Below are 9,877 nucleotides of genomic sequence, written 5' to 3'. Positions count from 1 at the left end.
GCAGTCTCTGAACAGTGCCTTTTAGACTCAAAGCGCTTGAATTAATTCTTTGAACTCCACACCCCCAGCTGCAGCCAAGATTGCAGTTCCTCCTATTCCCTCCTGCTGGGATGCACCCTAAGAGGGACAACACTTAAAATTATTTCAGAATATGCTCTCAGCATTACACTATGCACACAAGGAGATGGGATTACTTGTGTGCCAGAAAAAATTATATATACTAAATGTTACACTTGAAAGCAAACCGTCAAGTCTTAGGGAAGACAGCTGGACCTCATACATCTTTGCCTACCACCAAATATTTAGCCTACATCCCTTGAAAGAGCACTTGCAGACCTACGTACGTCTAACATGCTACACAACTTGCCATTTGCTTGCCAAGACACAGTGAGACCTGCATGTACACCTGCAGAGGTTAGTATGGCACGTTTCTTGACAGATGGACAGACCTCATCAGCCTCTGCTTAGGGATTTTGAAGTTCTGGGCTCAGCCTTAACAGCTTTGGTGCTGGCCCATAGCACTGGGAACCTGCCTCACCAGGGCAACCCCACGGTTCTGGCCACGCTGCTGACAAGATGCCTCCTTTACAGGGGGACAGATTCCTACTGGTCAAACCTACAGGCTGCTTGTTCTGGAAGTAAGTGTTTGTTACAGTTTCAGATACCTCCCAGTTTGTTACTGTTGGTTAGTGCTTTCATCCATGCTGGCCCTTGCTAAACCTGAGATAGAAGACTACACTTGAATGCAGGCTAGAGCTTAGTATCAGGGAGCTACTAAAACCATGGACTTCCACAGACACATTGGGTTTATGGTCTATTGCAATTTTCCTGATGGCCCCCTTCTGCTACACAGGCATTAATGCTCTCTCCATTCCACAGCATTTAAGGTTTAATAGCCTGTGAGCCTTTCTTACCCACAGGCGCCTGCTCTCTATTTCCTCAGCTGGTTTAATCAAGATACACAGGAGGTAATAAGGACAATTTTATCCCACTTCTATTTAGCTGGAATCCTAGATGAGAGAAAAAGGCCAAAGTTTCTCAGTCCAAAGCTTGTCACCTCATACTCTCCAAAACAGAGTTGATTGACAATACACAGGCAAATTTGCATCCCATTTCCCTTTTAAGTTTGTGATTTAGTTATCCCAATATCATTTTTCTGACACAAGCGGTTATTTGGAGGGGCAATACTTCTAGATTTTACGAAGTTGTTGAGACACTGTAATTTCTTATTATTACTAACTGCAACACAGTAGTAGCATAGAAGTATAGCAAGGTCCAGTTTGGATCCATCAGCACATTCAGACCTTTTAGACCTGCCTCGTCCTCTAGCAGGTGACTTGCTGCAGTGGGGAACTCTCAGTTCATAACATCGCATAGTGCCAGGTCTGCAGGTTTGCTGTCTCTCACTACCTCATCCCAGCCTTAGCGTCACCCTTCTGCTACAGCTCCTCACCTCTCCTTTCAACCACTTCCCCTTATACTTTCAGTAGGCTTCCACACTGCTTCTCCCATTTGCCACCTTCCCTACCTTAACCTTCAGTATTTGGCCGTTTCCCCTCCCTCCTGCATCTTGCTTGGACGCCAGCTGGCGGCAGGACCACGACAGCCATAAGGCCCCAGCACCTCTCTCTCCCTCCAGAGCAGCCTCTAGTTTTCAGGAGCAGTTCCTGGAAGGTCAGGCCTGATGCAGCGCAGGCGACTCACCTGAATTTGTCAGATACCAATTCCTCATTCTGAAGCCTGAGAGTTGCTTTGCAAATGGCCACGCAGGCTTTTTTTGTGGTTAACCTAGACAAAGCCAACGTTTTCCAATCACAATCTGGTTTCAGAAGTAGTTCAATGCATTTACCTGAAATTTGCAAATGGACATACAAGTCAGCTGAAAGCTAATACCACACAAAGAAATGACAAATCATTAGAGGTTACTGAAACTAAGAAAGCCCGCACCATACATCCACAGAGAAAGGACAGTAACTGGATGTGCCTGCTAAAAACTGATTTTACCAGCGTGTGCTGCTGCCAGAAAAGAAACACATTGGAGATAAGGGGAATTACAAAAAAAAGTTCAGGTAAAACTACGGTAATGAAGCTACTGTCACATGGGGTTTTGAAGAAATACGGAATCGTTTTAAAAAAAAAAAAAAAGTACGCTGGCTACCTTATAAAGTTTTTCATGATGGAGGTTAAGTTTTAGTAACTTTTGCTGCAAAATAAGTAAGTGTTATCTAAGTAGTGCACACTGTTTTTGTAAACCTATCCAAGTACATTCCTTCTCTAAACCTCTAAACCTCTAGATGTTTGAACAATATACTTCGTATTAAGACAACACTCTGATTGATTTTATTTGTAGAATACCAAGTTACAAACAGATATAAAACCAACAGAACTTAAGAACTTGTTATGAAACCAAACTAAAATAATAGAACAGTGCAGTTTGCTCAACAGTTTAATTTCAATACTATCTTCAGTAAAAAGCTTAGTCCATTAAACCAGTATTCATTACAGTTTCTATAGTGTACTAACGAATCACTTTAACAAACATTCTAATTAATATATCCAGTGACACAGAGAGTTTCTGTGGGGGAGTATATAGTAGTTTCCATTGCATGAATGCATACGCATGACACTATATCTAAAAAAGCCAAACTATTTAACAAGTGTGAACAGATTTGCACTGTGATTAAACTGAACACAAACAATTTAAAGCAATTTCTGAAATTACAGCTTGCCTTAACACAAAGACACATTTTACTTTAAACATAAATTCACATTTCTAGAAGGTAAAAGTTTTATGCCCAGGCAACTTCAACTCATTGGGCACGGTCAAACAACTCTTAACTGCGTGCATCTGAACTTTCAATAGAAAGATCTGGTTTCTATTCTTTAATCCAGTTTTAATAAAGGAGAAATTAAATTAGAAACAGGAGGGCTCTCCCTTCCATATTTACAGACTGCAAATTATATTGCTTTCTCATCAAAAATTCCAGTTTTCCTGTCAAACTTTATTAAGCTTGGTAACTATCAGTACCCTCACAGTTTGGTCAAAGGCACCACAAACACACAGTCCCTTTTTGTCAGGGCTCCAGTCTAGGCTAGAAATTGGCTGCGTTGACAGGGTCACATTCTGCAAGAGGTTGACTGAGCCTGCGACCCCCATCTCAGCTCCTTCAGAATCTTTCTTCGAGCGCTGAGCTGGGTACTCACTGGCAAGAAGCAAAGAAAAGTAAAACATGCACTTAGAATTTACTGATACAAACACATTATCCTTTTTGTTTTAGCACACAGAGAAGGATTTCCTCTGTTCTCAAGATAAGGCAAATAAATGTATTTAGAATAATGAATAATCATATCCAGCTACATCCAGACTGCATACTTAGTAAATATTTCATGAAAGAAAAAGTGAGGGAGGAAGTTCTGAATCCTGACACCTCTCTCCTATAGCCCTTCATTTTCTAATTCTTTGGCTTTTGTCACAGGCAAGAAAATTTCACCTCATCTATCCCTCTGAAATGTAATGCACCTACTTCACTGCATTTGGATGATTACATGGCAAAATAATTTAATGTAAGAAGATGCAAATTTAAAAACCATTAAAATTCCAGGCTTTCAATAGTCTTCTCAGACATAACTGCTACCACATGAAAACTTTAAGAAATCCATTTTCTTCCATTTATCACCTTCTTAACCAAGGATGTAATTAGATCTTTATTATGTTAGGAAAGTGACAAAGCCAAAATTCACCTGTGCTGTTGTCATATTCTTTTAGGGATTAATTCAGGATTCCAGATCAAGTATTGACACTGAAGTCACTCTTTCTACTCCATTTGTAAGCAATTATCTTATCTAGGTATTCTGAGGTTGGAAGCAAGACCCCACTCATCATGTTCAGGAAGATTCTTTCTTAAAACATTAAGCAACTGGTTTCTTATTCCCCCTTTTACAGGCTAGAGAGTGATCACTTACTATTTCCAGAGATGAAGGCTCCCAGCTCCTCCACTCGTCATAAATATATCCCTGTTCTGTGGTAGGTGCCGAACCTGCCATATGGTAGATTTTTGTGCCTAATAAAAACAAATCAGTATTGTATAGAAGTCAGTTACAGGCGAGCTTCACGAGAAAGGCCGCAGAATCTTAAAATGGCAATCACTTGCATGAAGAGAACCCAGCCTTCTCATGGTGGATATTGGAACATCCATACTGAGGTACCTTCCCTTCCTCCAGCCTTGTGACCTGCTGCCACAGGGGCGGCCAGTTCCCACACAGGAGAAGCCAAGTCAGGCCTCCAACACACCCCATTCTTCTGCAGGCATACGGCAGCAACCCTACCAAGGCAACCACTCACTGGTACTATAGCTTCTTCCGGGCTGGCCATGAGCAAGGGTAAATAGAGGTAAAGTGGCTGCGTAAGCATGTCTTTTGGAACGGCTCTAGAACTACAAGATTCCCAGGCTTTTGGGTGACACAGTCACGATAGGGTTAATTTCGCTGTGTGACATCTCTTAAAATCATTACTGGAAAGGAATACACTACGAACACGGTGCAAACACAACAAACAATCTACAATTCAAATTTAAATCTCAGCCAGGGAACAGCAAGATCACATAGCAATAGAAATCACTTAGGGGAAAAAAACGAACACACGTGCTCTGACTTAATGCCTATCTGTCTGCAAATGTCCAAAAGAAAAAGCTTAAATGCAGTGAAGGAAAGACAAGAAATTCCATTTTCACATTTTGATTATTACAAACACTAATTCAGTAAATACTTTTGTGTTATCTAATCAAAATACTTCCAACATCTTATCTGCTTCGAATGGTGGTATGGAAAATATTACTGTAAAGATACTAAGTTGAAACTCAGCTTTTTCTAATTTAGACAGTCCTGGAGACCTTCACCACAAAAGTTCCTCTTCTCTAATTATCATCAGATTTTGTTCACTAAAAAAAAATAAATTTAAAAAGTACTTATATTTTTAGACTTAAACTAATCAACACAGTGTCACAGATGGAAGAAAAAAGTTTGTAAGAATTTTCCACATTTAACAGCCTCCAGGTCATTAAGTCTCTCCTACACATCCTTTCACGCACTCTGAATATCCCAATCCTAAAATGTTTGGTTCTGAAGAAAAATAACGATTTCTGTGACACACAGGAGGTCTGGTGACTGCAGGAAGAAAAGTGTTTGCAGAGAGCTCATTTTATTTTAGGATATATTTAAGATTTGAATCTGCATGCTCCTCCCAATATAATATGGCCTCCAACAAACCTGGCTGCCAGACTGGGGCACAGCTGAGTGCACAGAGGTGCAACTGCAACAAAGACCAGAGAAGGCCAAATGTCAGGTTATAAAAGGGATGAAACCCTGGCAGCTGGATAAACAGAAGCCCTTTCACTGCTTGCTGGGGCCACACTATGCACAGCTTGGGCCCCAGTAACCTGGGCATCTATTACCTATCAAAGACAATAGTTTTAAAACCTGTAGTACTTTGACAGCATCTATTCAATAATTTTGTCTCTTGGTAAGAAATTCTCCGTCTCCCCATACCTTCTCTGAAACGGAAGCAAAACCTTTGGTTGGATGCTGAGTTCTCAGATCGAAAACATGAAATTTTCCCTCAAGCGATGTGGCCACTAGCTTGTTCATATTTACATCTTTTCTGTCAAACTCCACGCTGCAAACCTGGAAATAAAAAAAAAAAATATATATATTCAGCCTTGAAATTTAGCCACTGCTTTAAAAAAAAAAAAAAAAAAAAAAGAGGGTTTTGTGATTTGTAGATATATATTAATCATTGGCTATTGTTACAATGACATCACCACCAATTTGGAAATAACAAAATCATCTGAAAACATGAATCCATTGAAAAATACCCCATGCTATCCAGACCAAGAACCTGAGGGGTACAATTTGGTGAACTTAAAGAAAATGATTCCTTGGTACAATCTCAGCAGAAAAGTCTTCTGGGTAGATTTCAGGTAGCCAGAGTCCTTTTAATGTTTCTATCCCGCTCAGAAGCTGGAATGAAAAATACTTTCATGGTTTTCTTACCCCATTCTTAATGTTGGTCTCCCATCGTAGCGACATGGTTTTTAAGTCAAACAATTTAATGTCCCCATTGTCATATCCGGCACATACAACACGTTCCTCTTGATTGTAAGCATTGCCTGGACACAGAGAAAGAATTAATCAAAATAGAGAAACCTTCTTTCATCTGTAAATTTCAGACCTCGTAAGCCTGCAATTTCAACTTCCATTTATGCCAAAAATATATTACTATTGGGGTATTAAGATTTAAGAAACAAAGCTGTTTTTCAAACCTGAAAGGTATACAAAATACAGCTTCAAAACTGGCAGTCTCTTTCTTTTAAAAATACAAACAAAAGTTTTATTCGCCCTGCCAAAGTCTGTACAGTTCAGGCAGTACAAGTACTGCACACTGTTCTTGCAAATCTATACAAGTACATTCCTTCTCTAAATCTTCATCTGCTATAAACCATGCTCCCCAGACACCATCACGGCACTGGGGTGGAAAGCGCTTCAGCGGTTCCTTAACCAGCCTCCCAAGCGTGAAACGTTAGTGGGACAAGAAGACTTTTCTGCAAATACAGACTCGTAGGGAGGCCCGGGCTGTTACCGTGGCCACCACTAGATAGATGCAGAAGGCTGCCTCCAAAAACTCTCAGCTGACAGGACCAAGGAAGCACATCAGTGTCTGAAAGATGTTAGCCCAGGGCATGTAGTTCAAGATGAACCTGGCCTTGGCTCAAGCTTCAGTAACTCAAAAGAATATTGAAGAAAATACAAGGCCACTTTTTTCTCCATTCGTCAAAGCAGAAGACAAAGGTGCCAACAGCAATGAGCATTATGGTTGTACCTACTTGCCAGAAAGTGCGCTCTCCTTAGTATCAATTGCTTTATTATAATCCATGCACTTATTAGCAGTTTTTAAAACTCCTTGACTCTGGAGACAAAAATGGAGCTAATCCAGAAATACCAGCTTGTGTCAGACAGAAGCAGCTTGTTCCCCCAAAAGGAAAAATGCAGAGCACACATCAAGCATCTCTGTTGTCTTTAATTAGCTCTTAGCTTCAAGGATCTTCTCTTAAATTAATGCCTTAATGCTTGATAGCTGGAACTACACTACAACAGTGACTGGTTCCCTGTGCACTGCAACATTTATACTCCTTCAGGACAATGCAGTTGGACATTGCTGTGCAGTGTGCAGTTTTTACATTCCTAGACACAGAAATAAAGCTTGCGCTGCTTATCTGTGAAATGATGGACCAAAGGAAGTAAGAGAATGAGTCCAAAACCCAACTATCACAAAACTGGCTTGTTTTGAACAACACATCAAAACCACACCAATTCAACAATGTTGAAAAGCAAAACCTGCTACTGGTGGGTCCATACAAAATAAACTATTCCACAACATCCTGAAATACTTTGATAAGTGTCAAAGCACAGTCATATTAGAGGGAGGAACAGTCATAATCCGATAGATTACCAAATGCTACTGTCCAGCAGTCTCTTTTGCTCTCCCCCTCTACAGGTTCCATATTAGCAACAGGAGTATCTTTCTGTCTCGGGTCCCATACCTTCACAGTTCCTGTAAAAGAAGGACAATGGCTTTTGTATTATGGATACACTGTCACGTTGAGTTCATCATCCCAGGGAAGGCCTTTGCTTTTCAGCCTGATTATTCAAAACATAGAAGCATCTCTTTCAAGTCCAGAAGGCCAGACTGCGTTTAGCAGGTAGAAAAAAATAAAACAGAAATAAAGCAAAAGTATTTGTACGGGTATATTTTCTCGAGCTGGTATTTTTCATTTATTCTGCTTTGTATTCTTCCCATCCCACACTTGGTGACAACAGCATCTTCTGCTTATCTACAGCTTCTAAAAGAACTGAAGAACTGAAGAGCAAGATTCAAAAGACAGCATATGAAGAACTAGTTGCAACGGATGTGTAACTAGTTCAGGGGGCAGACTGCGCCCTGCCATCGAAGCTGGCAGACTACTTTCTGAGAATAACTGAAAAGACTTTTAGAGTTCACTAACTCACCATCTCGACTGCCAGTCACAATTTCTGGTGCACCTTCCCCAATTCCTAAGCCACCTACACCATCTATACTGTTTATGATCTCCTTATGACCTTTCACAGAATACACAGGTATTTCAGGAGCTTCTAAATTCCTAGGCAAGAAAGAAAAGAACAGATAACATGGCATTTTCCTTGACACTCAGGATTCATGTAAAAATGAGAAGAATCTTGAGCACAAATAATATAAGCTCAGATGAACAGTGGGAACAAAATATGGCTATCACCATTAAGAACCACGAATCTTTGTTCGATTCCTTCTTTGGCTACTGCTTTAGATTGGTCTGAAAGTTTTTGCTTAGTTCTGGACTTCCCTGTTTGTAAAGGCAGGTGTGGCATTCACCACAGCAACAGTTAAGAACCAGTTTTTATGTTGGGCTCAAAAGGAATTGTGCTACAGATCAAAATACTCCAGTTAGCTTTACTTTCAGTAAGTACATAAAATGACCTAGCTCTGACTACTGCTCTTCAGACTCAAACGGAAGTTGCATCCAACTGTGGCTTTTATGGTTCTTTCCCACTGATTCTTATCCTTTGAGAATCCTTCGGAATTTTATTGTAAATTTCAACTAGTGACTAATCCATGTCATTCTTGCTATCCCAACTAAGTAGAACCAATACTTCCTTGGCAAGGGAAATATGGTAACAATAATAAAACCCAACCCCTTTTTGACCCTATAACTTTATTTGATAATCCGTTTACCTACAAAAAGTAATTATCCAAATCATTCAGAGGCCTGAAAAAACAATTGAAACCTCAAGATTAAAAGTATGTATTTACTCTAGACATCAAATTTAGGTTGAACGCAACTTCTTGTTTGCACTTGTGCATCCACTCAAAGGCCTCTTTTCAGAGGAGGACCTAGCAGAACTTAAACAGGTCTTCGTAGGTGCACACAGAAGAGGCAAGTGAAACAGCACTGCATTAAGCCGCTACACAGAATTCACATTGTTTTTACAAAACAGGGATGTTCCAACCCAATAGCCAGCGCAGCTTACGACTGGATCCCAATCACATGCAGCACAGTGCGCGTTTTATACAAAAGCCAGCCACACACAGAAACATCAGCTCAGGCAGCCACGTACAACATCGAGCGAAAAAGCTTTGAAGGAGTACGCGTGCTTACCATATGTTAAGGTTTCCACCAAAATCTCCTGTCGCTAAGTATCTTTGCTGCAGAGATGTAGCACCAAAAGTTCCACATTTTATAGGTTTAGCCTTTTCAATCTTTCAAAAAAGGATACATTCTGTGTCAGCACACGGCAACAAGCAACACAACCACAGGCTGCCGCAGCAGCTTCCCGAGAGTCCACGGGTGGCAGATGGCAGCGAAATGTACATAGGATATTTGGCGTAAAATACAGTTACAATGCTATCGGGGGCAAAGTACGCCTTGTGTTTATTTCTTTGTGCACGGGAAAGCAGAGACTTCAGTTTAACGGTCTTTCAAAAAAACCCAAAAACCCACAAGAAGCAAACCTCTCACCTCAGCTTGCTCACGGTACTCGGAGGCTGCTGTCTCTACCGCTTTGCAAAGAGAAGGCAGAGGGAACCCCCGCCCTTCCCAGAGCGGGTACCCCGGGAGGAGGAGAATAAAGCCATTATTTCTGTGACCTGCGGCAGCACCGTGTGGGCTCCTTCAGCGCCTCATCCCTGCCGGGCCGGACGAACCGAGAGTTCAGTCTGCGTGGCCCCGGGGGTCTTTATGCACCTCAGGCGCTCTCGCCCTTGAAAATTCGCCAATCCTCGAAGGTCAGTTTGGTTTTTTTTTTTTTTTTT

The 9,877-nt window shown here is 41.0% G+C and overlaps 1 protein-coding gene across 1 annotated transcript; it reads right to left on the bottom strand.

The window, feature by feature from the left end:
- Positions 1-2,339: 2,339 nt before the first annotated feature.
- On the bottom strand, positions 2,340-9,325 carry WDR92 (WD repeat domain 92; the record flags this gene model as incomplete). The annotated part of the gene is made up of 7 exons (XM_010284715.1): positions 2,340-3,203; positions 3,964-4,061; positions 5,545-5,679; positions 6,049-6,164; positions 7,505-7,606; positions 8,062-8,192; positions 9,225-9,325. Coding segments are annotated over 7 exons (891 nt in total), but the record flags the coding sequence as incomplete, so codon positions are not given.
- Positions 9,326-9,877: the final 552 nt, after the last annotated feature.

The sequence above is a fragment of the Phaethon lepturus genome, unplaced genomic scaffold (assembly GCF_000687285.1).
Source record: "Phaethon lepturus isolate BGI_N335 unplaced genomic scaffold, ASM68728v1 scaffold42943, whole genome shotgun sequence".
Classification (NCBI taxonomy): Eukaryota; Metazoa; Chordata; class Aves; order Phaethontiformes; family Phaethontidae; genus Phaethon; species Phaethon lepturus.
Note: the sequence above shows the minus strand (reverse complement) of the source record. Positions and strands in the feature narration are given on the sequence as shown.